Source organism: Mustela putorius, unplaced genomic scaffold, assembly GCF_011764305.1.
Source record: "Mustela putorius furo isolate JIRA1106 unplaced genomic scaffold, ASM1176430v1.1 tig00000275_pilon_pilon_pilon, whole genome shotgun sequence".
Classification (NCBI taxonomy): Eukaryota; Metazoa; Chordata; class Mammalia; order Carnivora; family Mustelidae; genus Mustela; species Mustela putorius.
The window spans coordinates 23,387,537-23,414,832 of record NW_025421341.1 but is presented as its reverse complement, the minus strand read 5'-3'; the positions used below and the strand labels follow the sequence as shown (position 1 = coordinate 23,414,832).

Here is a 27,296-nt window from a genome sequence, read left to right as displayed (position 1 = left end):
CTTCTTGGGGCCCCTTTCAACCAAGCAGCTGCTAGGCCAGTCCTGGGGGGAAGGGCTGAGGCTGGGGCTAGAACTGGGGCTAGGGTGGGGGGCAGGTGGTCCCGCCTGCTCTAAACTTAGCCCGGAGGAGCCAGTCTGGGCTCTTGTCCCTCCAGCTGTGTCATCAGAGAATATTTTTGGGATTGGCAGCTGCAGGCGCCTCTGCCACTCAGGCCCCAGCCTGGCGGGCGGTTGGGGACCTGGCGGCTGGAGGTGGGAGGGAGGAGGGGAGAGAGGCCCGGGCTGTGGGAGGGGGCTGGGAAGAGAGGCTCTCCGGAGCAGGAAGCCGGGCCGCGGGCAGAAGAGGCTGCGGGGCCCCTCGCAGCAAAGGCAAACAGGAAGGACTGCCCCTGAGCGCTCGGCTCGGGGCCCGGGAATCGCCGCCGCCGCAGAGCCGCAGCTCCGGGCCGAGGGTAAGGAGACGAACCGGGAGCCGGCGGCCGGGGGAGAGCTCCGAGGCCGGGCCCCAGCAGCTCACCGCCTCGCAGGCCCCCGCCGCCGCCCCCGGCCTCCGCGCGCCCGCCGCCCGCCCTTCCCCCGCGCCACTGCGGGCGGGCCGCGACCGCCGCCACGATGAAGGCGGGCTCCGGAGATCAGGGGAGCCCCCCGTGCTTCCTGCGCTTCCCGCGGCCCGTGCGGGTGGTAAGTGGCGCCGAGGCCGAGCTCAAGTGCGTCGTCCTGGGGGAGCCGCCGCCCATTGTCGTGTGGGAGAAGGGCGGCCAGCAGCTGGCGGCCTCGGAGCGCCTGAGCTTCCCGGCCGACGGCGCCGAGCACGGCCTGCTGCTGAGCGGCGCGCTGCCCACCGACGCGGGGGTCTACGTGTGCCGCGCCCGCAACGCGGCCGGGGAGGCCTACGCGGCGGCCGCCGTCACCGTGCTGGAGCCTCCGGCCTCCGAGTCCGAGCCCCAGCCCGCCGAGCGCCCGCTGCCGCCTCCCGGGGCCGGGGAGGGCGCCCCGGTGTTCCTGGCGGGGCCCCGGTCCCAGTGGGTGCTGCGGGGGGCACAGGTGGTGCTGACGTGCCAGGTGGGGGGCCTCCCCGCGCCCGCGCTCTACTGGGAGAAGGACGGGATGGCCCTGGACGAAGTGTGGGACAGCGGCCACTTCACGCTCGAGCCTGGCCGCGCCGAAGGCGGCCAGGGCGTGAGCCTAGCGCTGCGCATCTTGGCGGCGCGGCTGCCGGACTCGGGCGTCTACGTGTGCCACGCCCGCAACGCGCACGGCCACGCGCAGGCCGGAGCGCTGCTGCAGGTGCACCAGCCCCCCGAGAACCCCCCCGAGGACCCCGATGAGGCCCCCAAGCCCGTGGTGGAGCCTCTCAAGTGCGCGCCCAAGACCTTCTGGGTGAACGAGGGCAAGCACGCCAAGTTCCGGTGCTACGTGATGGGCAAGCCGGAGCCCGAGATCGAATGGCACTGGGAGGGCCGCCCGCTGCTCTCCGACCGCCGCCGCCTCATGTACCGCGACCGCGACGGCGGCTTCGTGCTCAAGGTGCTCTACTGCCAGGCCAAGGACCGCGGGCTCTACGTGTGCGCAGCGCGCAACTCCGCGGGGCAGACGCTCAGTGCCGTGCAGCTGCACGTCAAAGGTACTGAGATGCGCCCCCCATCCCCGCCCGGGTTTCCCGGGCCCTGAGGAGGGGCCTCCAGCGCAGCCGCAGAAACGGTGGTGGGGGGGGAGGCGGAGTGGTCACATACCTTTTCCTGTCTGCTTCCCATCCCCCAGAGATTCGGATGTAGTAGGTCTCCAGGGTACCCAGGAATTACTTAGCAACCCACCTAAGTGATTCTGAGGCTGAGAGTGGAAAATGACCCTTTGATAAACGGCTTTAAGTAATGATTGATGGACCAGCCAAGAGGGAGCGCTTCTAGTCCAGTGGATTTCAGCCTTTTTGTTTTACTCCCCCTCCCTCAATTGAAATCCCATGTGGGGCCCCAACATAGGAGACTGATATAAGAAACATTTTAGTTCTAGGTCCAGATTTATACCATGTACTTATAAAGCCTATCAGTGAGGACAAGGGTGTTATTTTATTGAATATACACTGAATTCCTAACTGGGTCTCCTCGGTGAGTCCTGTGGGAAAGTCTCAGGCTGCAGGGAACACACTGAGAAACTCCTGATTCACACCAAAGGGAAGCTTGAGGGAGGAAACATGCCCTTTCAGGAAATTGCTCTCCATGTTTGAAAGAAGGTGAAGGAGAGGAAATTTCTATTTCACAGTTGAATCATCAACAATATTTCACAAATGCTTACAGTGCTCATAAACAGAAAACCCGAAGGGGGGGGCACGCAGCCCCCACTGGAAGGTAAACTCCATAATTGCAGCTCATCACAGCTGGAGGGATTATACCATCACTTGTTATTACCCACCTTGTTCCCTCGGAAGAAGAAGAGTTGGCAAATCCCACGAGCCCTGCCTGGTGCTCACTCAGGCGTATGGTCCCTGTGTTGTCCTGCTAAGGTCTGATACACCCCAAACCCGAGGGGCCACACTAACTAACACCACTAGGAAAGAGAAGCCCAGTGGGAAGGCAGAGCTTGCCTACATCTTCGGGACAAAGTTGATGCCCCAATGGCCTCCTAACCCACTGGTCATTTCTATCATCATTTCTTTTGGTAAAGTGCCATTTTGAAAATGACGAAAGGACTTTTTATATATATATATTTTCACCACACTTTTAAAAAATCATCTTGTGTATTTATTTATTTATGTTCACCAGGGTAATTGTACCCCTTGACCATCATCCTCTATCCCCCTTCCCGCCCTCCCCTCTGGTACCCAGCAGTTTGTTCTCTATACTTAAGAGTCTATTTCTTGGTGTGCCCCCCCCTTTTTTCCCTGTTGGCTCATTTGTTTTGATTCTTAAATTCTACATACGAGTGAGATCATATGGTATTTGTCTTTCTCTGAGTGACGTATCTCACTCAGCATTCCATTCTCTAGCTCCATCCAGGCGAAAGCAACTAAAGTACTTTATTTTTGTAAATGTATTTTTTAAGATTTTATTTATTTGACAGAGAGAGACACAACAAGAGAGGGAACACAGCAGAGGAGTGGGAGAGGGAGAAGCAGGCTTCCCTCTGAGCAGGGAGCCCGATGTGGGGCTCGATCCCAGGACCCTGGGATCATGACCTGAGCTGAAGACGGACACTTAACGACTGAGCCACCCAGGCGCCCCGATTAAAGTACTTTAAAAGAGAAATTCCTGGGATGCAGGTGGCTCATTGGGTTAAGCCGATGCCTTCGGTTCAGATCATGATCCCAGGGTCCTGGGATCGAGTCCCAAATCGGGCTCCTTGCTCAGCAGGGAGCCTGCCTCTCTCTCCGCCTCTGCCTGCCTCTCTGCCTGCTTGTGTGCTTTCTCTCTCTCTCTGACAAATAAATAAGTAAAATCTTTAAAAAAAAAAAAAAAAAAAGAGAGAGAGAAATTCGACTCAGACCCTTGCAGAATTTGTGTAGGGCCCCGAGAGACCCCAGAGAACAGCTTGAAACTCACTGATGTGATCCAAGCCCTTCCATCCCTTTCCCAACTTTAAAGTCAGGAAACTTGAGTGGCTGACTCTAGATTTTGGCTTCGGTCATAACCCTGGGGTCCTGGGATCAAGCCCCACATCCCACATCAGCTCTGCGCTCAGTGGGGAGTCTGCTTCAGGATTCTCTCTCTAAAATAAATATGTAATTTTTTTATGAATATGTATTTTTTTTTTAAATAATAAAGTCAGGAAACCGAGGCCCAGAATCACCAGTATGGCCTTGCTCAAGGTGATGTGGCTGACGAGTGTCAGGGTCAGATGAGAATTTAGGCCATCTCACTTCCCTTCTGGTGGTTTTCCTGTGATTCCAGAACCCCTGCAGGCCCTGGGAGAAAAAATGGCAGGAGCTCATTTGGGTTTAGGCAGTTGATGATGCAAGAAGTCCTTCCCCTGGCTGGGCCCCCTTCAGAGCCTTTTCCTGCCTCTCCCCTCCACACAGAGCCCCGCCTCCGCTTCACCAGGCCCCTGCAGGACGTGGAAGGCCGGGAGCATGGGATCGCCGTGCTGGAGTGTAAAGTGCCCAACTCTCGCATTCCCACGGCCTGGTTCCGCGAGGACCAGAGGCTGCTGCCCTGTCGCAAGTACGAGCAGATCGAGGAGGGTACCGTCCGGCGCCTCATCATCCACAGGCTGAAGGCAGACGACGACGGTGTCTACCTGTGCGAGATGCGGGGCCGGGTGCGCACCGTGGCCAACGTGACCGTCAAAGGTGGGCTAGCCCGCGGGAGGATGCCGGGGCAGAGGCTGGCCCAGACCCCAGGCTGAGGGATTCGCATACCTATCTCAGGGCCCATCCTGAAGCGGCTGCCCCGGAAGCTGGACGTCCTTGAGGGAGAGAACGCGGTGCTGCTGGTGGAGACACAAGAAGCTGGGGTCGAGGGGCGCTGGAGCCGCGATGGGGAAGACCTGCCGGCTACCTGCCAGAGCAGCTCTGGCCACATGCACGCCCTGGTCCTTCCAGGGGTCACCCGAGAAGATGCTGGCGAGGTCACCTTTAGCCTGGGCAACTCCCGGACCACCACTCTGCTCAGAGTCAAATGTGAGGGCATGAGCGCCTGTGGGCAGGAGGGCCACCAGATGCCTGAGCCTGGGCTGGCGAGACGGACTCACGGTGGGAGGGCTGCGGGAGGCTGGAGCAGGGCCGGAATGCACACCCTGCCCTTGTCCTAGGTGTCAAGCACAGCCCGCCGGGACCCCCCGTGTTGGCAGAGATGTTCAAGGGCCATAAGAACACGGTCCTGCTGACCTGGAAGCCCCCCGAGCCAGCCCCTGAGACCCCCTTCATCTATCGGCTGGAGCGGCAGGAGGTAGGCTCCGAAGACTGGATTCAGTGCTTCAGCATCGAGAAGGCCGGAGCTGTGGAGGTCCCCGGAGACTGTGTGCCCTCCGAGGGCGACTACCGCTTCCGCGTCTGCACGGTCAGCGAACACGGCCGCAGCCCGCATGTCGTGTTCCACGGGTCCGCTCACCTTGGTGAGTCAGTCCCGTTGGCCCCCACCTGATGGTAGCCGTGCCCCAGTCAGGCCCTCCCCATCTTCTTTCCTCCCTTCCCCAGCCTTTGGTCCCCAGCCTGTTCTCGGCCTTCCCCTGTGCTGCACACCATTGCCCTCTGCCGCCCCTCTGGTTCTGATGGCTGCGCTCCGTCCCCATCGCAGTGCCCACGGCTCGCCTGGTGGCTGGGCTGGAAGATGTCCAGGTGTACGACGGGGAAGATGCTGTCTTCTCCCTGGATCTTTCCACCATCATCCAGGGCACTTGGTTCCTTAACGGGGAAGAACTCAAGAGTCACGAGCCGGAGGGCCAGGTGGAGCCCGGGGCCCTGCGCTACCGCATCGAGCAGAAAGGCCTACAGCACAGGCTCCTCCTGCGAGCCGTCCAGCACCAGCACAGCGGGGCCCTGGTGGGCTTCAGCTGCCCGGGCGTTCAGGACTCAGCCGCCCTCACCATCCAAGGTTGGTGCGGGTGGGGACCAGGGCAGACAGATAGGGTCAAGACACAGAAGTCCTGAATGGGCCCAAACAGAGGGCTCCGGGGTCCACAAGGCCCATATCAACCTACATGCAATGTAGAGAACACTCCTTAGTATCTTCACCTCATAGCTACCTTCTCTGGCGTGCTTTGTGGTTGAGGGGATTGGGTCACCTTTTTATCTCCAAGACGTGGACCCTGGTCCCTAGTCCCTGACTGCTTCCTGTAACCTGTAACGTTATCAAAGCAACCTCCTATGTGCCAGGCACAACCCTAATCGTCTCACATACATTGTGTTCATTAACACAGTTCTCTCAACAGCCCTATAAGGTAGAGCTCTTTTGTTATCCTGTTTTACAGGTAGAGCAACTGAGTCACCGAGAGGTTAAGTGACTTGGCCAGAATCACCAAGCTATGAGTGTTAGTGCTGGGTGATGAGGCCAGGCAGTCTGGCTCCAGAGGCATCCTGTGCCACCTGGGGACACAGGGAAGGAAGGAAATGAGGCCCCCCTGAGCAAGACAGCTCTCGGTGGGCATCTGAAAGTGCAGGGACATGTGGCACTTGCCATCTCACCATTGCTGGCATGTGTAAGGCCAATTGAGGAATTCCTGGGTGCCCAAGCACAGGGCCCAGAAGCAGTCAGCTGCTGGCCCCCTGGGGGGAGGGCAGAGTAAGAACCAGCAACCAGAGTAGCATTTCCAGAATGCAAACTGGGATGTTGCCTGGAGGGCTGGTTGATAAGTTCGGCCCTTAGACATGTGGGGGGTGCCTAAGAATCTGCATTTCAGCAGACTTCCTAGGAATTCTGTACACTGCACTTGAGAGTTGGTGTGTAAGCCCCAGATGATTTTTTTTTTCAATTCCAACAAATGCACTGACAGTGACTGCATTGTGTGGCCTGACGCAGGAACACCCCACCCCCCCCCACAGCAGAGAGGGGTGCTGATCCCAGGCAGAGGGTGACGAGGGTGCTGCCTGTGCCCACTCCTCTCCCCACACAGAGAGCCCCGTGCACATCCTGAGCCCCGAGGACAAGGTGTCGTTGACCTTCACGACCTCAGAGCGGGTGGTGCTGACCTGTGAGCTCTCCCGGGTGGACTTCCCAGCGTGCTGGTACAAGGATGGGCAGGAGGTGGAGGAGAGCGAGTCACTGGTGGTGAAGATGGATGGGCGCAAACACCGTCTGATCCTGCCGGCCGCGGAGGTTCGGGACAGTGGCGAGTTCGAGTGCAGGACGGAGGGGGTCTCTGCCTTCTTCAGTGTCACCGTCCGAGGTCAGCAACTGTAGCGGTCCGGGCTCCTGCCCCTGATGCTGACTCGAGGGGGCCATGTAAGCCCCACCCCTCGGTCTGCCTGCTTGGGGGGTCCCTTCCAGGGATAGCCTTGTGGGTCAGGAGACATGTTTTCAAATTATTCTGTACTGGCGTCTAAGTCTGCCTTTCACCAGCACCCTCCAGTGTTCTTGCCCTCCACCTACCCTGCTCTGAGTAGGGGGTGGGGAAACAAAATTCAAGGGAAGGGGAGACAGGGGGGCCTACCAGGAGGTGGCCTACCAGGAGGAAGTATTTAGTATATATACTAAATACTTCATATATACGCCATTTCGTGTAATCTTCATAATTGGATGAGAAGGAATAGCTCTCCAGTTCACAGAGAAAGAAACTGAGGCTCAGAGGTTCACACCCAGGTCTGTGCTTACCCAACTGCCTCAGGCGCCCCAGGTCAAAGGGGAGCTTTAAGTGTAGTGGTCCAGTGGTTCTCAAGCCAGTTCATGTTCTGGGAGCTTCAGAACCACCCTGGAAGCTTATTAAAAATGCATATGCCCAGGACCCCCCAGACACCAGACTGTCCAGGGCAGAGCCCAGGGATCCGCTCTGGGAGGGCAGCTTAGGAACCCCCGATTCAGTTCATCATCTCCCTTTGAGTGGAAATCTATTTCAGCCCCATTGCCAGGAGGTCATCCAGCTGCTGCCTGCATGTCCCCAATGATAGGGAACTTACTACCTGTAGAGAGCAGCTGTATTACTTAGCGGCACTGCTAAGTTGTTCCCACCTCCGACCCGTCCTGGGGCCAGCGCTCCAGGGGTCTCTTGAAAGCAGCAGCAAGCGTGGCACTCATGGGGCCCATGATAGTGACCTCCTCTCAATTGAAACAAAGGCTGGCTATGCCTTCGCCCGGCCCATGTCCCCGCGGAGCCACTTCTGACCCTCTTGGGACTCAGGGAGCTACCTCTGACCCTCAGGTGCCACGCAATCTCATTGCCTTACCGGCCACACACTCAGGACCCCACGTCCTTGCCCAGACCCCCTGCACAGCATGGCCTCCACCCTCCAGCTTCTCCCCAGGAGGAAGTGGTCTCCTGTGGGGGGGGTATCTGTGTGACCCCGTCTCTGCTCCCCACCAGACCCCCCGGTGCATATCCTGGACCCCCAGGAGCATGTGTTCGTGCATGCCATCACCTCGGAGTGTGTCATGCTGACCTGTGAGGTGGACCGGGAGGACGCACCCGTGCGCTGGTACAAGGATGGGCAGGAGGTGGAAGAAAGTGACCTCGTGGTCCTGGAGAAGGAAGGGACCCACCACCGCCTGGTGCTGCCTGCTGCCCAGCCTCCAGATGGGGGCGAATTTCAGTGTGTCGCTGGAGACGAGCGTGCCTACTTCACGGTCACCATCACAGGTGGGGGGCCAGGCAGGCCCGTGGGACACCGCCCGCCCGGGCAGCCACTGTCCCCAGGCCATGCTTCTCTCTCCCCTTGGCTGATCCCATGCCCCTCCTTGGCCTGCACCCTGAGGGTCAGTCACCCACCGGAAACGTGTTGTCATTAACACTGGCCAGGGCTGCACGATCCACAGGGAAGCTCTTCCCTCTCTGTTCCCCTGTGGAGGGGACCTTTAGGAATGGAGGCTGTACGGCGAGGCGGGGTCTGGGGCAGGTGGGCCCCTGTGCTAGGGGGCTTAGAAGATCTGAGGAGCCTATGGGAGACACTGGCTTCATCTGGGCACCCAACCCACCTCTCCGTGCTTCCACCTTTCATACGGTCCCTGTCCCAACCCTGAGAATGTAGCACGTTTCTTTAGCAGAGGGTGCCTCCTTGCCTGTGATGTGCTTTGGTGACTGTGGTGGGGTCTCCCACCGGGCGTGGCTAGTCTGAGCAGCCATGAGACCTAATCTCTCCTCCGACAAACGGCCCACTTGCTAGGAGGAGGGAACGGCACAGCTCAGGCAGGGCAGCAGGGCCCCTGGGTCCCAGCCATGACTGTCCCTGTCCTCCAGACGTCTCCTCGTGGATCGTGTACCCCAGTGGGAAGGTGTATGTGGCAGCCGTGCGCCTGGAGCGCGTGGTGCTGACCTGTGAGCTGTGCCGGCCTTGGGCCGAGGTGCGCTGGACCAAGGACGGCGAGGAGGTGGTGGAGAGTCCCGCACTGCTCCTGCAGAAGGAGGACACTGTCCGCCGCCTGGTGTTGCCCGCTGTCCAGCTTGAGGACTCCGGCGAGTACTTGTGTGAAATCGATGACGAGTCGGCTTCCTTCACCGTCACTGTCACAGGTGTGGGTTCCCCCCAGCTGCCCGGAGCACAGTCCTGAGCCCTTGGGGGAGCTGGCCTGGACCCCCTAGTTAGCTCGCTGGGGAGGAGGGAGGCAGGGCTGCGGGGCATGGACCAAGGATCCCTGCCCCGAAGACCCTGGAGCCCCTGTTCCAGAGGGAGCAGTCTCCTCCCGGGCCCAGGGCCACCGCAGGAAGAGCTGCTTTCCAACGGCTCGTTTGCTGAGCACTTCCTGTGTGCTGACCACTGGGCCAGGGGCTGTGGACGCACGTGGGCTCCGTGCCCTGAGAGCTGCCAGATTAGCTGGCACCTGTTAACCAGGGGTCGCAAACGGGCAGTCCTAGGGCCCCATGCAGCCCACAGATGTGTTTTGTTTGGCCTGCAGAGTCTTACCAAAGTCAGGACAGTTCAAATAACAATCCGGAGTTATGCGTCCTCTTGAAAAAGCCGAAGACCCGGCGGCTCTGGTCCCGTTTCCCCCCGTGGCGACGAACAGCTGGCGCTGAGTAGCAGCTGCCCCCATAATACGGGGCCCCCAGTCCTCGGTCCTTGCCTCCTCGCCATGCCTCTCTGCCCCTCCCCAGACTGCTTCAGCCTCTGACCTTCCCACCTGGCCCCTGTGGGCGTTTGAGTTTGCGACCCCTGTGTTAAACCAATAAACGCGCAAATAAATGTACAGTGGACACCTCGTGACAAGTGCTGCGAAGGATGAGAGCCGAGGGCTCGAGAGAGAACAGGAGAGTCAGGGCGGGCATCGGAGAGAGGTCCCGTGCCACCCGTAGGATCCAGCCCTGGGCTGGGTCTGGACACCTGGCGGCAAGCAGACAGACATACTCACTTCTCCCTGGGAGCGCACAGCCCGGCAGGAAAGCCAGACACGCGAGACAGTCTTAGATGTGCATTGTCCAGTGTTGTGTTAGGGTGCTGCGGGAGCTCGAGGCTGGGGGCTGCTGGCCCTGTGCGCAGGCAGAAAGTGCCTTCAAACTGGATACTTGCTGCAGGAGCTGAGTTAGCTAAGCTAACTCAGTGGGGTCAGGCGTGGACTGAAGTTTGTGGGGAGAATGTTTAAAGCTGGAAAAGCACAGGACGACTATGGAAGTGATGGTGGTTCATTCGGTGCTGGAAACTTGAGGGCTGCAGCCCACGGTGCCATTCCCAGTATGTCGGGGGGAGGGAGAGCGTGATAGGGGAGGGTTGTTGCAGGGACTAGGCAGCTCTGGGGGGCACAGAAGAACCCCACTGGCTTCACTGGAGTGCCCACCCCGTACCTGGCACCGTCTCGTTGCCCTGGCCCCTGCACGAGCCCAGGAGTGATGACGCTTCAGTCCAGGCTGAGCAATTTAGCACCCCCCACCCACGAACACACACTCTCTCTGCATTCCAGTTGCAGCCTGGCACACACAAGCCACAAAGCCAAAGAGGCCTTCCTGCACATGTTCTGTCCTATAGTGAGGCCCTTCAGGCTCTGGCCAGACATAATGGCAGCCACACACATTTCCGCCCACACTTGGCCTCCCCACAAAACACCAGATTCTTCACGGGGAAGTTGAGACAAGCACCACCTTGGCTTTGGGCCAGGGAGAGCCAAGTCTGATGCCAAGCTGAGGTCCCGCAGCTGTGCCCACACCCCAGCCCCATCACCGTACCCCATCTTCACCCGAGTGCTTTTTACCTCCCCCTCCACCACAGGCAGCCACTCCTCTGCAACTTGCCAGCCTTGCTGGTCCCCAGAGAACCAGCTGGCATCCTCTAGAGTCTAAGAAACAACCGTCAGGGAGGTGGGTGGTGGAGGCAGAGGACTTGAGTGTGTGCTGGTAAGCTCATCTGCCCATGCGCACCTCTGCAAACAGTGGGACCGGGAAGCTAGCAGTTCCCGAGACTCACCACCAGGGGGCTGAAGGTTAGAGGCGCTCTGAAAGTGTCCTGGAAGCTAGAAGATTCTGAGATAGACATCCAGGGAGCTTGGGAGCAAGGGCAGGCTCGGGCTCAGGGCAGGGCACCAGTCACTTCTTGTGTTGACACAGCTCCTTTTCTGTGGAAGAGCAACCGGTTTGGAGCAATTGGAAATGAACTCCCAGAATCAGTGTTTAGAGTCCCTGGGGAACCTTCCGACAGGTGTTGGCAACTCATGCACAGATGCAAAAATCATTACTGAGTTCTGCCAACCTTGGCTTGCAATCCCTACCACTGCTCACAGAGTCTGAGCCTCGCTTTCCCAGATGCCGGTTTTTCCTCTCCCCCCCCCAACCCCCTGCCACAGAGCAGGTGTAGCCAGGTGTTACCTCTTTAGAGGTTGGGTAATCACTCTGTGCCTCAGTTTCTTTGTCTGGAAAACAGGGATAAGACAATACTTACCTCTTCGGATTGCTGTGAGGGTTCAATGTGTAAGGTGCTTAGGGCTGTTCTGGAATGTTAGGAAATAATACTTGTTATTAGAATCCCGGATCTCTCTCTCTCTTTTTTCTTTTTTTCTTTAAGATTTTATTTATTTACTTGACAGATAGCACAAGTAGGCACAGAGGCCGGCGGCAGAGAGGAGGGAGCAGGCTCCCTTCTGAGCAGAGAGCCTGATGCAGGGCTCAATCCCAGGACCGTGGGATCATGGCCTAAGCCGAAGGCAGAGGTTTTAACCCACTGAGCCACCCAGGCGCCCCAGAAATCCCGGATCTCTTATTCACAATTCTGCTCTAAAAGAACCTCTTAAGATCAGAAGTCTTTTTGTTAATTTAGTTATGTAAAGTCATTTCAGTAAAACCTGACATTAACTTCTGTGAAACGATTTCTACTCTTTAATTATCCTGCCTAGAGTGAGTGTACCTATAGGCTACCCGGGAGAAATGTTAGTATGGTTGATGGGGGGCGGGGTGCCTCAGAGTGGGCAAGGAGAAGCAGGTGTGTGATCTATGATAAATGCACCATTTCCGGGATCTGACGCTTTCTGGATTTCCAGCCCCGTGGATTTCAGAGAGCAGGTCCTAGACCTCTTACCCTTGTTATGAGTATCCTTATCACATTATTGTGAGTGGCAGGGACTTCTTGTTGCCTGGGAGGCTGACGGCGAGTGTGTGACAGCCTGTGATCGCCCCCCTCTGCAGAGCCCCCAGTGCGCATCATATATCCCCGGGATGAGATGACCTTGATCGCCGTGAGCTTGGAATGTGTGGTGCTGAGGTGTGAGCTGTCCCGGCAGGACGCCCCCGTGCGCTGGTACAAGGATGGGCTGGAGGTCGAGGAGAGCGAGGCCCTGGTGCTGGAGAGCGACGGGCCGCACCGCCGCCTGGTGCTGCCTGCCGCCCAGCCCGAGCAGGGGGGCGAGTTCGTATGTGATGCTGGAGATGACTCGGCCTTCTTCACTGTCACCGTCACAGGTGGGCAGTCTCTGTGCATCCTGGGGAGCTAGAGAGGCAGGAGGCTAAGGGACAGACACCCTACCTTCTCACTTCCTGCATCTTAGGGCCCCCTCCACACACCTACCCCCAGGAAGCCTACCCCTCCCCCAGCTTCCTCATTCTCAGCCAGCAAAGAGCTCTGACTTGCCCAGATCAGGCCATGACAGTGACTGGAGGCCTGGTGGAGGGAGCCCAGCAGTTAGGAGCCTTCGTTCATCAAATATTTATTGAGCAACTCCAGTGTGCTCAGCACCATTCTGAATGAGGATAGAGAAGCAAGCCAGTAAGAGCAGCCCTCCAGTTCTCCACTCGAATTCCAGTTTGTGGAACTCGAATTCTAGTGAGGATGGACAGACAACCAGTAGGTGATAAGTACATCAAAGGAAAGAGGGGTACGGAGTTGGGGCCACATGGTGGGGAGTGTGCACTGGGGCCAGCTAGGTCGGGGACTACCTCTCCCTGTCGGTGGGACTGTGGAAAGATTCTTTTCCTCTAAAGAGTCCTCAAGTCCTCATCCACAAAGCGAAGCTGACATCGGTGCGGTAGTGTCAGGAGTACCTGTGCCAAGAGCCACAGTGCGCTTAGCGTCGCTCCTGGGACACAGCAGGTGCCTGTGGAGGTCGCCACCCGAGGTCCAAGAGCTGCTCTGGGAAGAGAGAGGGCTGAGAAGCCAGCGGTGGGGAGTGGGGGAGGACTCAGGTAGAGGCCTGTGGCCGAGCCTGAGCCCCACTTCCTCCGTCTGTCCGTCCGCCAGCCCCTCCAGAGAAGATTGTGCACCCGGCAGCCCGCTCACTGGACCTGCAGTTCGGGGCCCCAGGGCGCGTGGAGCTGCGCTGCGAGGTGGCCCCTGCCGGGTCCCAGGTGCGCTGGTACAAAGATGGGCTGGAGGTGGAGGCATCAGACACGTTGCTGCTGGGAGCAGAGGGGCCTGTGCGCACCCTGACGCTGCCCCATGCCCAGCCTGAGGACGCCGGGGAGTATGTGTGCGAGACTCGTGACGAAGCTGTCACCTTCAATGTCAGCGTGGCTGGTGGGTGCCTCCTGCCGGCCTGGGTGCGGGAGGGGGGAGTAAGGCCAAGCCGACATGCTCCTCTCTCTGTCCAGAGCCCCCAGTCCAGTTCCTCGCCCCAGAGGCATCCCCTGCTCCACTCTGTGTGGCCCCCGGCGAGCCGGTAGTGCTGAGCTGTGAAGTGTCCCGGGCTGGCGCCCTGGTCTTCTGGAGTCACAACGGGAGCCCCGTGCAGGAGGGCGAGGGCCTGGAGTTCCAGGCCGAGGGCCCCCGCCGCATCCTCCGCATCCGGGCTGCAGAGCTGACCCACGCAGGCCTCTACACCTGCCAATCGGGGACAGCCCCGGGGGCCCCCAGCCTCAGCTTCACAGTGCAAGTGGCTGGTAAGTATGGCCTGGACTGAAGGCCTGAGAGAGCCGTCCCCCCCAAACCCGTATGAATCTCCCCCCAACTTCTCTAGCGTGCCTTGTCCATCCCTCACCCGTCTCTCTCGGCATCTTGCTTCTCACTGCCCCCCTCTTAGCCCTCAGGCCTCTCTCTCCCAGTGACCCCCCCCTGCTCTGACCCACAGAGCCCCCCGTGCGGGTGGTGGCCCCCGAGGCAGCCCAGACGAGGGTTCGCAGCACCCCAGGCGGGGACCTAGAGCTGGTGGTGCACCTCTCCGGGCCAGGGGGCCCTGTGCGCTGGTACAAGGACGGGGAGCGACTGGCAAGCCAGGGGCGGGTGCGGTTGGAGCAGGCCGGGGCGAGGCAGGTGCTGCGGGTGCAGGGGGCACGGAGCGGGGACGCTGGGGAGTACCTGTGCGACACGCCCCAGGACAGCCGCATCTTCCTCGTCAGCGTGGAAGGTAACAATGCACCCTTCACACCCTGTGGGCCCTGGCACCCCAAATTCCACACCTTTGCCCCATCCTGGGACCCCCTCTGCCCCTGACCCCCTCCTTGCTACCTCTGCCTCTAACCGATGCATGCACAACTGGGATGAGGGTTCGGGCCTCCTTTTCTCAGGAACCCTCTCTATAAGAGAAGACATAGCACAGTGGTTAAAAGCAGGGGCTCTGAGGTCAACTCACCCTGGTTCCGACCTGGGTTCTGCTTGCCAGTAGTGTATGACTCTGGCAAGTTGCTTCACCTCCCCGAGCCCTGGCTCTGAAGTAGAGGGATGATGCTTGTCTTCTAAGGCTGTGGTGACAGTTAAGAGAAATGGGGTCCATGGTAAATGATCTGTTACGGAGTCAGAAGCAGGCGAGGATTGAGAGAAGGTGGCTAGGAGGGGCAGGGAGCTGGCATCTTGTCCTTCAGGACACCCTCATGGTCCTCAGGAAAGATGTTTCCAATAACTGGGAGATGCACCCCCCGGAGAGGAGGAGAAGGAGGGAGAGGGAAAGACACAGCCCACCTCACTGCCTGACCCCATCCCCCAGAACCACCACAGGCAAAGCTGGTCTCAGAGCTGACACCTCTCACTGTCCACGAGGGAGATGATGCCACCTTCCGGTGTGAAGTCTCCCCACCGGACGCCGAGGTCACCTGGCTACGCAATGGGGCCGTTGTTACTCCAGGGCCCCAGCTAGAGATAGGCGAACACGGTTTGAGCCGCACGCTGACGGTGCGAGGCTGCCAGCTCAACGACGCGGGAACGGTGACCGCCCGAGCAGGGGGCACAGCCACGAGTGCCCGGCTCCACGTTCGAGGTCTGGTCCTGATGGGGAGGGAGTGGTCTTGGCTTCTGTCCCTGTTTGCCCAACCCTGGCCCTAGCAGATATGTCCACACGCCCCGGGATCATGGACCAGGGAGCAGGGTGTCAGGCTCTGTGCCCCCTCCCCCTTCCGTCTCAAGAAACAGAGCTACTGTTCCTGCGGCGCCTGCAGGACGTGCGGGCTGAGGAAGGCCAGGATGTGTGCCTTGAAGTGGAGACGGGTCGAGTGGGTGCAGCGGAGGCCGTGCGCTGGCTGCGAGCCGGGGAGCCCTTACCCCATGACTCTCGCATGTCCATGGCCCAGGATGGCCATGTCTACCGCCTCTTCATCCGTGGTGTCGTGCTGGCTGACCAGGGCACGTACGGCTGTGAGAGCCACCACGATCGCACCCTGGCCAGACTCAGCGTGAGGCGTGAGTGTCTTGTCCTCTCCTAATGCACCGCCTACCCCCTGACACAGCCTTTCCTGGCTGGCCCAGGGCCCCTCACACCCCCACCAAAGTGCCCCTCACCACTGAGGCAAGTTAGCCCTGCCTGGCCTCTAGAAGTGTGACCTGAAGCAGCCTGCCCAAAGCAAAACTTTCCTTTTTTAGTGTTTTCTATGTACCTTAGAAGTCCATGTGGATTTTGCATTCCATTTCACATGTCCAAGTTGGCTTTGCTGTAAACATAAATATTATACTCCAGAAAGACCTGCGATGTTATCCCTCGGTCACACGCCCCAGGATACATGGGCCCATTTGGCAAAGAGCAATCCCACCCCACAAGCCAGAGCTTTCCATTAACTGTGAGACCTCATGCAAATGAGTTAACCTTTCTGAGCCAAGTCTTCTTAAGAATGGGGGTGATCCCAACTTCGGGGATCTTTGGGAACATTCATGAAGATAACATAAAAGATGCCCACACAGAGCTTGGTAAATTATTGCTGTTGCTGATATGTATTCTCTTCTAATTTATTTCATTCATTTAATCACAATAAACCCATGTCTCAATGCTATTCACCTTGTACAATTGGGAAAACTAAGGCCCAGAGAGGTCAAGCAGTTTGCAAAAGGTCACACAGCACCCAAACTACGTGGCAGAGTTGGGGTCGAATCCCAGCATGTCTGATTTCAATTTCTGTGCTCCTTCCGGTGTCAGAGCACCCCTCACCCAGATCTCTCAATCCTCCAACCGCAGCTCACCCCCTTCGTGTGTGCCCTCCCCTAACAGCAACAAGCCCCTCTCCCCAAGTTGGCCTGCTGGGCTCCTTTCTCCCTGTACCCTGGTTCTGAGCTTCCTTCCACACGGGCTCAGATTGGGTGGTAGAGGTGGTACAGGCAGGGCCAAGGGGGTGCGTGAGCCCTCAAAACCCCTGCCCAGAGCTGGAGCCCTCATTCTCCCTCTCTCTCCCTCTCCCCCAATCAGCGAAGCAGCTGAGGGTGCTGCGGCCTCTGGAGGATATGACCATCATTGAGGGGGGCAGTGCCACCTTCCAGCTGGAGCTGTCCCAGGAGGGTGTGGCTGGGGAGTGGGCCCGGGGTGGAGTGCGGCTGCAGCCTGGGCCCAAGTGCCATGTGCATGCCGAAGGCCGCACTCACCGCCTGGTGCTCAGCAGCCTGGGCCCGGCAGACTCGGGCTGCGTCTCCTTCACCGTGGATTCCCTGCGCTGTGCAGCCAGACTCACTGTGAGAGGTGCGGATGCTGTGCCCACTGCCTGCCTACTGACTGCCCCAAGTGTGACTCTGCTGATCCCCCTACCTGTGTGGCCCTCACTGACCAAGCCTGTCAGAGTGTGATACCCCTGATACGTTGGCCCGTGTGGCCCCAGAGACTGCCCTGTTTGAGTGTGACTCCTTTGACCCATCTGATCATCCAGCGTGACTCCACTGACCTTCTGGTCCCTGCAAACCACTGACCATGCCACTGTGAGCCAGCCTGTGCTGGTGTGGTCCCTATTGTCTGCCTGCCTGACCATGGCCCCACTGACCACTCTGAGTGTGACCCCACTGACCACACCTGCCTGCTGTGACCCCCCCCCACTGTTTGCCTCATTGGGCCTCTCTAGCCACTCCAGTCCTAGTGATCCACTAACTGCCTGAGGATGACCCCTCTAGCAACTCTGCTTGAGTGTCCCCCATTTGTCCAGCCCACCATGTTCCCTTCTAACTGCACCTGTTCTAGAGTTACCCCCACTGCCCTTCTGAACCCATCATGTTCCCCACTGGCCAGTGTCACCTGTCCATTCCAGCCAAGTGTGGTCCTCACCGACCATGCTTGCCTATGAGTGACTCCACTAGCATTTCTGCTTTGGTCACCACCCCATGCCCCTCTAGCCCCAGCATGTCCCCCACTGGCCACCTTAAAGTATGACACCCCCTGCTGGTCACTCCTGTCCCATTGACCCCCATGGCCCTGTCCTATCCTCCACTGACCAGCATCTCACTTGGATCCCCAGCACATTCTCTGCCTCACTAGTGGCCTCCACTGATCACCTTTCCTAAATGTGTCCACCACTGACCCCTGCGCCCAAGTATGTCTTCCGTCTCCCACTCCCAGAGGCCCCAGTGACCATTGTGCGGGGGCTACAGGACCTAGAGGTGACCGAGGGAGACACAGCTACATTGGAGTGCGAGCTTTCTCAGGCCTTGGCTGATGTCACCTGGGAGAAGGTCAGAGCCCAGCCCACCTTGGCATCATAAGGACGGAAACAACTAATATTCACTGTAGGGGTGTGCCTGGCACTGTGCTCAGATTTACATTTACTTTACACTTAAACCTCTAATCCTAACAACAGCCCTAAGAGGAAGGTCTTGCAATCTCAGTGTTACCTGGAAGGAGCCTGAGGCTCAGTGGGGTTAAGTATTGCCCAGGGACAAGACAAAAGGGGTAGAGCCCTAACGTCCCCAAAGGGGACACCTTCTCAACAAGGCTCCTCGCTCTCAGCGAGGCCCTGAAGGCTTGGGACTGCCAGATCCCAGCTTGAGAGCCAGAAAGGCAAAAACGCGCCTGGAAACCGCCTGACAACAGAGGGCGCCGCCGCCGGCTCCCAGGACCGTGTCCAGCGGAGTTCACTCTGACCCTCTGCAACTCTCGCCCCTAGGACGGGTGCCCCCTCACCCCCAGCCCTCGGCTCAGGCTCCAGGCTCTCGGCACGCGTCGCCTTCTCCAGCTGCGGCGATGCAGCCCCTTGGACGCCGGGACCTACAGCTGTGCAGTGGGGGCGGCTCGTGCCGGGCCCGTCCGCCTGGTTGTGTGCGGTGGGTTCCGGGTGCTGCCGGGGCTGGGCAATGCTGTGAGCGCGGGGGCTGCGGACCCAAACAGCCCGGGACTGACTGCTGGGCTTCCAGAGAGAAGGGCGGAGAGTGGGCGTGGTCGGGTTCCGCCCCGCCCCGCCTCACGCCTCCCGCTCCGCCCCAGAGCGCAACGTGTCTGTGCTCTCCGAGCTCCGGTCTGTTCGCGTCCGCGAAGGTGACGGCGCCACGTTCGAGTGCACCGTGTCGGAGGTCGAGACCACGGGGAGCTGGGAACTCGGAGGCCGTCAGTTGAGACCCGGAGGCCACGTCCGCATCCGACAGGAAGGTCTGGAAGACTTTCTTCCCACTCCCGCCCCTTGCTGCCCCGCCCCTGACTCAGATAGGCCCCGCCTCACTAGGATAAGCCCCGCCCGAGCTCGAGTGGGCGCCGCCCCATAGCCCAAAGAGCAGTCTCCCGGTCTTTCCCGGGTTTCCAGCTCTGAGCCCTCCTTCCTGGACCGCTCCTCTTTCCCTTCGGTGACCCAATTCTGCCCAGCCCGGCACACACTTGCCGCGTCCAAACCGACCCGGGGACCTACACCGGCCCACCCTCACCCCGGAACCTTCCCCAGTGGCGGCTTCTGCCTCGCTTAGCGCCTCCCTCACGTACGCAGGAAAGAAACATATTCTGGTGCTGAGCGAGCTGCGCCCGGAGGACGCCGGTGAGGTCCGCTTCCAGGCGGGTCCCGCCCAGTCCGTAGCTCAGCTGGAGGTAGAGGGTAAGCTACTGGGGAGGAACGGGAGGGAGTGGGCATCATCTTCCCTCCCCCTCGGGAGTCTCCCGGGCTGGCGGCTGGTCTTGGGAATGCTGCCTCCCTGCCTCCCCGCCTCCCTTCCTCGAGGGACTTTTCATCTGGGGAGGGTCTCCTTCTTGGGGAGGAGGAGACTTTGGGGTACGGAGGAACGGGCTAGTGCCATGGAGATCTGAGACCAGGAGTGAGGCTGCAGAGGGAGGGAAGATGCGTCTCTCCTCCTGGGGCCCCTGGGTGTTCCTATTAACTTAAGCTCTCCTCCTCACCCCCAGCACTGCCTCTCCAGATGTGCCGCCGCCCCCCTAGAGAGAAGACAGTTCTGGTCGGCCGCAGGGCCATACTGGAGGTGACTGTGTCCCGTTCGGGGGGCCACGTGTGCTGGTTGCGGGAGGGGGTCGAGCTGTGCCCCGGAGACAAGTATGAGCTGCGCAGCCACGGCCCCACCCACAGCCTGGTCATCCATGACGTGCGACCTGAGGACCAGGGCACCTACAGCTGCCAGGCCGGTCAGGACAGCGCCCACACCCGGTTGCTGGTAGAGGGTGAGTGAAGCTGACTGGGCAGAGGTCAGAGGGGCAGGCTGGCTGGCTAGGAAGGAGGGGTGGCCTGGCAGCTGGTGGGCTGAGACACACCTACCAGAGATTTTCCAGGACTTGGGATGACCAGTTGGTTCTGGGGTATACTGGAGGTCTGGAGTGGGGGAAGGGCTGAGGAGAGGAGGGAGACCTGTGTTCTCCACAAGAACCATTTGCTTCAGGTCAGCTGTTCCCAAGCCTTTCAGTGCCCTTTCCCGTTCAGGCTTCTCGCTCCCTCCTGACTCTGGACCACATCTGTCTCTCTTGAATGCCCCATTGGTACCCTGGTTCCTCTCCTTCCCACCTACTGGCCCCTTGGTCTGCGCCCCCACCTTCTTCTCACCCCCCTCCTGCTCTCTGCCGTCCTGGCTTCTGCCCTTCCGAGCGAGCTCCGTATCAGTCTGAGCAGAGGGCTCCTGAACTAGTCCGATTTCCTTCCTCTTCCACGTGGAATGCCCCACCCTCCTGCATCTCCTCCAGACTCGTGTCTTGTCCCACTCCTAACCAGGGGCCGACCCCTGTTTTTCTCCCCCCACTGCCCACCGCACCCCACAGACATCCCTGACAGAGGCCCAGGAAGGGTGGGGCAGGGGGTGAGGACCCAACTCTTCCTATGTGGGTTCCTGGGCTCTGCCAGGGGAGAGGACGGTGGTGCCCACTCTCTCCCCAGCCCCACGCCGAGTCATTCCTCTGCAGGTAGCTAGGAGGACCGAACCAGGCCAGGCAGGTGCCCTCGGACAGCTTGGAAGGCGTGTGCCCATACCCTGGGCAGGGGTTGGTGGGGCAGGGGAACCAGAAGTGTTGAGAGACAATAAAATGGTATAGTCCTTTTCCCTGGCTCTCTGTGTGATGTAGGAGGGCAGAAGTTGCCCGGGGGCCCTGTGTTGTAAGTGACACAGGACACCCAAGGCTGCAGCCCCTCCAGTTTGGCCCCTGAAAGTGCCAGCCACTGAAGACCACCACCACTCTTGGCAGAAGCCACACAGTTTGGCACATTTATAAAATATGTAAAACAGGGTGGGGTGAGGGGAGACAGAAGCATGAGGTGTCCAGGGTGGTGTGACAGACACCAGACATGCACCGTGCATTGAAGCCCCCTCCCCCAGCCCCTCTCCCTAACCCAGCCCAGAGCAGCACCCCCCGCCCCCCTCCCCTGCCCCTGCCCTCAGGCTGGTGGCTTTGCAGAGGACAGGGGACCAGGGTGAGGGGTGCTGCCATTTGCCCCATGGACAAGGACAAGAAGCCTTAGTTGAGTCTGGTTGAGAGGTGGAGCAATGGGGGAGGAAGGCAGACCTCCTCCACATTGACATGCAGGAGAGTGGCCTGTGGGACCCCAGCGGTGGGAGAGGAGGCAGGGCCAACCTTAGACAAGCCCTATCAATCAGAAATCTAAGGCAAGGGTCCCAGTGTCCCCTCCAAGCCCACCCCTCCATACACATACACACACACACACACACACACAGGCGACACACTCACAACCCTGAGCACACCCCAATGGGGCTCACACCCCGCATCCCTCAGGAGCCCCTCTGGAGCTAGGGAGGAGGCTTGCCCCTTAGACCAGGGCTAGCCTGAGACAGGTCCTCCCTTCTGGTAGCCAGGCCAGCCCTCTTCAGGGTGGGGAGAGGGACAGCCAAGGCCACAAGGCCAGGCGGGCTGGGTGGTGGTCCAGCAGGCCTCCCCAAGCCGGCAGAGCTGGTGACCATAGAGTCTAGGTGGGCGGGTGTGCAGGACCGCTATACCCGCACAGGGGGCCCTGAACAGGCCGTCAGCGGCCCCCGAGACCCATACTCATAGTCCGCATCTGTGGGCGAGGCCATGAAGGAGCTCAGTGAGCTCCCAGTCTGCCGGTCCCGGAAGCTCTGGATGTAGCTCTGTGGGAGAGTGAAGACAGGAGTGAGAGAGGCACTGCAGACCCTGCCCAGAAGGCCACCTTGGGCAGAGAGCCTGTCCCTGCACCCCATGGCCTGAGACTCAGCCCACACTGCCTTAGGCCCAGGACCTCACCACACTGGGAGTCCACAGCCCTGAGACCCTCATTAATATTCATACCTCATACCTCATTAATATTCATACTCAGGACACCTTTCCCCCAATCCTAGAGCTGGACCCCTCTGGCCCATTGGGCAGGGGTTACAATAGGTAGACAAATGCTAGGCCTGCTAGATAGTGATTAGCCCCGGAGGAGGCCTAGCCCTGCTGGGGCAGAGTCTGCCGCATTCCCTTCTTCTCCTTTGGGGCTGGAGAGGCTCGGGGTGCTCACCGGGGAGAGGACATCTCCGTTGAAGCGTTTGATGGGCACCGGCCTGCGCCGATATGCCGGGTCAGGGGGCCCGGGCCTTGGAGGAGCCCGGGGGCCTCTGGATGGTGCCCGAGGGGGTCTCTTCTTCCTCCGCTTCTCTTTGCGCTCCTCCTGCTGGCGAATCCGCATCAGCTGCACGCGTCGCCGCTGCCGGCTGATGACCACTGTGAGGGGTGGGGCAGAGAAGGGTCTCACAAGCCACCTGCCTTGTCTTCCCCAGGCCTCCCCGATCCACCCTATCCGAGGGCTCCAGGTTTCCAGAATCCCCTTGTCTGCAACACCCCATTTTCCCTTCCTTTCCTGGTCTCCCACCTCCCAAATGGGACTTCTTGCAGTTGTTTTTGTCTTCCAAGAGTCATGTGGAAGATTCCTAGACTTCTAAGTACTCCTTCTCCAGCTGTTACCCCTTTTCCCAGCCTGAGCCCCAGGTGACTCACCTAAACCAGCCCTCATTCTCCATCAATGGGGCAACTGCTGTCTCCTTCTCACTGATCTGCCTTTCTACACTTGCCCTCCCCGATGTTTTCTACACTTAGCAGCCAGAGTGACCACCCCAAATCCTAGATGAGATTATAGCCCCCCTATTTAAATCTACAATAGCATCCCATTGCCTTCCTGGTAAAATCTAGAGTCCCCGTCATTGCCCAAAGGGCCCACACTAACGGCATGCCTCCACCCACCACACTCCCGCCCACGTCCTCAGCAAGCCAATCTCTTGCTTCTGTGGACCTGCTCCTGCTGTTCCCTCTTCTCTAGCTCTTTGCATGTGGCCTCTTATCCTTCAGCACTCTACTTAAATGTCACCTCTCCCAAGTGGCCTTCCCTGCCTACCCTATCTATAATAGCCTCTGTAAGTCACTTGTTCATGTTGCCCTACATTTCTCTTTCATATAACCCCAGACCTGGAATTACCTAGTGCCTGCATTCTGTTGTCTGTCTCCCTCCACTTGAATGTAATCCCATGAGGGCAGGGACCTTTTCTTTTGGATCCCCTGTGCCTGAAATGGGCTTGCCACAGACCCCACACAACCCTATACCTTGTTGCAGAACGAAGGTTGGACTAAGGTCCTGCCTTCCCAGACCATGAGCGGGTCAGCTCTCCAACTCTTCTGAAGTGTGCACAGCTCACCTGGCCACTGATGTACACAGCCCTATTCCCCCACACCCCATTCCCTCCGTCCCCCACCCCCACCCATCCCTGACCACTCATTTCTCTCTCATCCACCCTGGCTTGTACCCTCTCACCTTCCGTGTGGGAGTCCCCCTCGGCCGTCACCCGCCACTGCACCAGAACGCCCATCAGGCTGAGCAGGGGCCAAAGTGCCAGCAGGGCCCAGCTCCGCCAACAGAGGGGGGGTACCGGGGCGGCACGCAGGCGCTCCACCGCATAGCGCCCCAGTAGCAACAGCTCGGCAAAGTAGTCGGCGGCAGTGGCAATGAGCGCAGCACCAGTCACGGCGGTGGCCAGGGTGGTGAGTGGTCGGGGCCAGCGCAGTGTGAGCAGGGCACAGAGTAGGCCGCCCCCCAGCAGCAGCCCCAGTGGGCCCCACACGGAGCCCGGCTGGTAGTAGGGTGCGGAGCCCAGCAGGGCGGCAGCAGCGAGCAGCAGACCGAGCAGCAGCCCAACCAGGAAGAGACCCACGCTGCGCACCAGCATGGCCACCAGCCCGCAGAGCAGCCCAATGCCCAGTGCGATGCCTGCACTTGCCCCGGCACTTAGCTGCGTCTCCAGCACCCGCTCTCGGTAGCACAGCAGGAAGATGACCACCGAGCCAAACAGCAACCCAGTGAGGAAGAGCACTGCCTTGAAGCAGCGGTAACCTGGAGGGGAACAAGGGCTAGTAAGGGGCCAAAATGAAGTCACCGGACTCCAGGCAGGAGATTGGAGGGTTCATGGACATGGAATCACGGGGGAAGCAGTAGCAGGACACTAAGATCAGAGACCCTCCCCCCCGGGTCACTGGTGTCCTGAAGGCATCAGTGATGGGACCACTGAGGTCGAGGCAGATCAGAGAGCTAGGTCACTGGGAGTCACTGGGAAAATAGAGATTCAGAGTTATTGAGATGAGCGTTGGGTCTTTGAGGGTCATAGGAGTCAGATAAATCATTGGAGTCAAGAGTGAATCAGTGATAGGGACATTAGGATCTTTGGAATCATAGGGCTCAGAGAGATGGGTCATTGGAGTCACAAGGGGGTCAGCAATCAGAATCATCATGGCCTTGGGAGGGACTGTTCAAAGAGATGAAGGATTCAGAAGTCAGAACTTGAGAGATGAGGGTAACACAGGTTCAGAAAGATGAGGTCTTTGAGGGGTCATAGGGCTTCAGAGATATGACATTATTAGAAAATGACAAAAAGAATGGAGAAGCATGGTTATTGGGGAGGGGTTCCAGAAGATGAGGTCATTGCAAGTAGGGAAATCAACAGACATGGAAATGTTGAGAGTATTAAAGGGTTTCTGAGAGAGGCTAATATTGAGGCCAAAGAAATAGGAGATCATGGTGGGGGAAGTGTAGACAATGGCATCACAGGGGTCAAAGTGTTAGGAGTAATAGAGGGAGACAGATGGATGGGAGGTAATGAGATAACGAGGTGGTTGAGGATCACTAGGGTCATAGGGTGTCAAAGAGGATTATAAGGGGAAACAGTGGTCATGGAATTTCATCAAAATGGAAGTTACACCCATTAAAAGTACCTGAAAGGGTGAGGGATTTGTAAATACTGAGCAGTTGGGAAGAGGGAAGTCAGAGATGGAGATTAAGGGGTCATGGAGCACTAAAGAGAATGTTCATAAAGAGGAGATTGAGTTTTAGGAATGAGGGGAGGCATCAAAGTCCAGGAGGTTCTGGGATTAGAAAGAGGAATAGGGCATACATCAGGGCTCAGGGTTCAAGAGCCTGGGAGTGAGAGCATCTAAGGAGGGTAGGGTGGAGGAAAGCCCAGGAGAGGGCGTGTCAGGGTGCACTGAGCAACTGCAGAGGGAGTAGATATGGGCAGTGGAGGGCATGGGATGACAGACTCCTTGGAGATTTAGAATGTGTCCTGAACCCTTAGAAGGGCATTTCCTCTTGCTCATTCTGCAGTTGTTCAGGCTAGAGTTTGGGGGTGGAAGGGGAGGAACCATCTGGCTCCCATACGTGCCTACTACTCAGCCATTCTAGGGAGAGGTATAAAGGCTACAGAGCACTAATCTCAAGGCACCTCTGCCCAGCCTGGAATCCAGACCTCTGTGCCTCCTTTGTACTTCTTCCAGTTGCCTATAATGCTCCCCTGGAGGCCCCCAGCCCATGGAGCTTGTTCCCCATTCTGAAATCCTGTAACTCCTGCTGTAGTCATCGGGCTCTTATTTCACTAGCCCATCTTACACCTTTATGCGAATTAGAAAAAGTCGTGTCTTCCCCTAGGCAAAGAAGCCTGTGCCAAGACGTAGAGTTTGGCAAGTGGAGCAAGGGCTAGATTTCAGCCCCCAGTTACCTATTCAGCCGAACTCCCTTGTGCAGTGCCCCATCCTCTACAACTCTTCACAGCAGCCCTGATTACTAGAGCCTGCCTTGTAGGCTATCTCCATGTATGTGACTACTATTTAGCCTACCCTAACATGTATTACAGGGATGAATGTCCTAGAAGTCTCTCCCCTATTGGACAATAAGTCCTGTGGTAAAGGACTATGTTCAATCACCGCACTAAATATTTTTAGTACCTACCTAGCAAACACATCTTTACCACAATAGCTATTATTTATTGAGTGCCTACTATGTTCACAACAACGCAATGTGAGACAAATATCATTGTCCCCACTGTTCAGATGAGAAAACTGAGGCTCAGACAGTCATGGGCTAAAGTATCACAATTAGTAAGGTGCAAAGCCAGTTTCAAATTCAAGCATGCCTAATTCAAAAACCTGTGTTTTCTAGGATCTAGAGTCTAGATGATCCATGAACATGTGTGGGATGAAAGAAAGAGAAAAGAAAGATAGCCCAGTGTTCCAGAGAAGATTTGGTGGGGTGAGGGGGCCTAGAGAAGTAATTGCGGAAACAGTGGGGAGCCCAGATAAGGGATGAGGTAGGGGTCTCACCGAAGAAGCAGTAGACGACTCCAAACAAACAGCACATGATGCAGACGAGGGCCGGCAGTGCCTGGTATCTGCGCTCCAGGGGCTGCTCACAGGGTGCACCCCAGAAGGCATCATCTGGCTCGGGGGGCAGCAGCTGGAACCGCAGTGTCGCCACAGTGCCTGGCATAGTGCTGGGAATGGAAGGGAGTCACCCTCCCAGGTCAGCCTGACAGAGAGGAAGTTGGGGTCAAGGAGGAGTCCTGGGTCTCCACCAGGATGGGGGCAAGAATGGGAGTGGGAGAACCAGGCAAGGACACCAGTAGACAAGGGAGTGGTGCCCAGATCATGCAGCTCTGCAAGCATTTCTGAAGTGGACAAAAGACAAAGGGAAACAAAGTGCCCGGCTAAAGGAGGCTAGGATGAAGAAGTTAAAAGGGGCAGTGGGTTCAGGAAAGAGGAGGGCAGTGTGCTGCCGGTAAGGAGGCAGCCAGGAGACTCCTCTGTGGGCGGCTAAATCTGGGTTTGTCCAAGATCTACCTGGGCTGGAGGCGACCTGAGCTTCTGAGCGAAAGAGGCTGTACAGGGGTCGGAGGGTCCGGGGGTGCGGAGCGCCAGAGGCCCCAGCTGATTGGGGTCCGGGAAAAGTCCGCCGTGCGGGGAGGGGGGCTGCTGGGCCGGAGGGACTGGTCTCTGTGCGGCGGCGTCGCTGCTCCGCCTCCAACACCGGCTGGCACTCCAGTCCCGCGAAGTCTCCGGACCCAGGCTGGGCCTGGGGAAGGGAAAGGAGCAGGAGCAGGGGCTTGGGCTGCCCCAGAGCCGCGGCCCCATGCCCTGAGCCCGCCCGCGGCCTTTGGTGCTGATGGACAGCTCCGGCCTCTGCTCCTGACGTCACTCAGGGCGCACCATCCAGGCAGGGGCGGGCTGCTTCTGACGTCACCCGGGACGCACCAACCACGCCGGGGAGGCAGAGGACTCCGCCCCCGGCGTCTCCCTCACCCGCACTGAGGAGGGGGCACTTCCGGGGGTCCTTCCCCTTTAACCTCCCCCTTCTGCTCCGTCTCCGGTAGCTGGAGCCCGAGACCCCACCCCGGGGGCGGGGATCTCGCAGTGACACGTCGGACAGCGGCGGCGGTGGCCGAGGCTCCCGCGCTG

At 58.8% G+C, this 27,296-nt stretch overlaps 2 protein-coding genes across 6 annotated transcripts; one reads left to right on the top strand and one right to left on the bottom strand.

Annotated features, from left to right (window-relative positions):
* The first annotated feature begins 282 nt into the window (after nt 1-282).
* Nucleotides 283-27,296, top strand: OBSL1 (obscurin like cytoskeletal adaptor 1). 5 transcript variants are annotated; one of them, XM_013061568.2, is made up of 21 exons: nt 283-1,624; nt 4,013-4,282; nt 4,361-4,612; nt 4,744-5,046; nt 5,229-5,525; nt 6,544-6,816; nt 7,948-8,220; nt 8,818-9,090; nt 12,184-12,456; nt 13,232-13,507; nt 13,582-13,869; nt 14,058-14,333; nt 14,910-15,179; nt 15,326-15,598; nt 16,593-16,859; nt 17,724-17,836; nt 18,268-18,424; nt 18,585-18,746; nt 19,075-19,179; nt 19,485-19,754; nt 27,212-27,296. In XM_013061568.2, exons 1-21 carry the CDS (start codon nt 613-615, stop codon nt 27,253-27,255), a joined length of 5,727 nt encoding a protein of 1,908 aa, XP_012917022.1. In that variant the 5' UTR covers nt 283-612; the 3' UTR covers nt 27,256-27,296. The 5 variants fall into 5 exon arrangements, with proteins under 5 accessions (XP_012917022.1, XP_004762937.1, XP_012917023.1 ...); XM_004762880.3 differs by lacking the exon at nt 27,212-27,296 and adding an exon at nt 20,484-20,618; XM_013061569.2 differs by lacking the exon at nt 14,058-14,333 and having other exon boundaries at nt 284-1,624.
* Nucleotides 20,754-27,040, bottom strand: TMEM198 (transmembrane protein 198). Its single transcript, XM_004762875.3, has 5 exons — nt 26,682-27,040; nt 26,166-26,370; nt 23,335-23,910; nt 22,051-22,253; nt 20,754-21,661 (listed from the first exon to the last, which is right to left on the bottom strand). The coding sequence occupies exons 2-5, from the start codon at nt 26,329-26,331 to the stop codon at nt 21,524-21,526; spliced, it is 1,083 nt and encodes a 360-aa protein (XP_004762932.1). The 5' UTR covers nt 26,332-26,370; nt 26,682-27,040; the 3' UTR covers nt 20,754-21,523.

Bases quoted from the DNA above. Each gene is read 5' to 3' on its own strand.
- OBSL1 (XM_013061568.2), top strand. From the start codon at position 613: ATGAAGGCGGGCTCCGGAGATCAGGGGAGCCCCCCGTGCTTCCTGCGC. The intron at 1,625-4,012 runs GTACTGAGATGC...CCCTCCACACAG, and splicing joins CGTGCAGCTGCACGTCAAAG to AGCCCCGCCTCCGCTTCACC. The intron at 15,599-16,592 runs GTGAGTGTCTTG...TCCCCCAATCAG, and splicing joins GGCCAGACTCAGCGTGAGGC to CGAAGCAGCTGAGGGTGCTG.
- TMEM198 (XM_004762875.3), bottom strand. From the start codon at position 26,331: ATGCCAGGCACTGTGGCGACACTGCGGTTCCAGCTGCTGCCCCCCGAG. The intron at 22,254-23,334 runs GTGAGAGGGTAC...CACCCCTCACAG, and splicing joins GGGGGACTCCCACACGGAAG to TGGTCATCAGCCGGCAGCGG. The intron at 21,662-22,050 runs GTGAGCACCCCG...ACTCTCCCACAG, and splicing joins ACGGAGATGTCCTCTCCCCG to AGCTACATCCAGAGCTTCCG.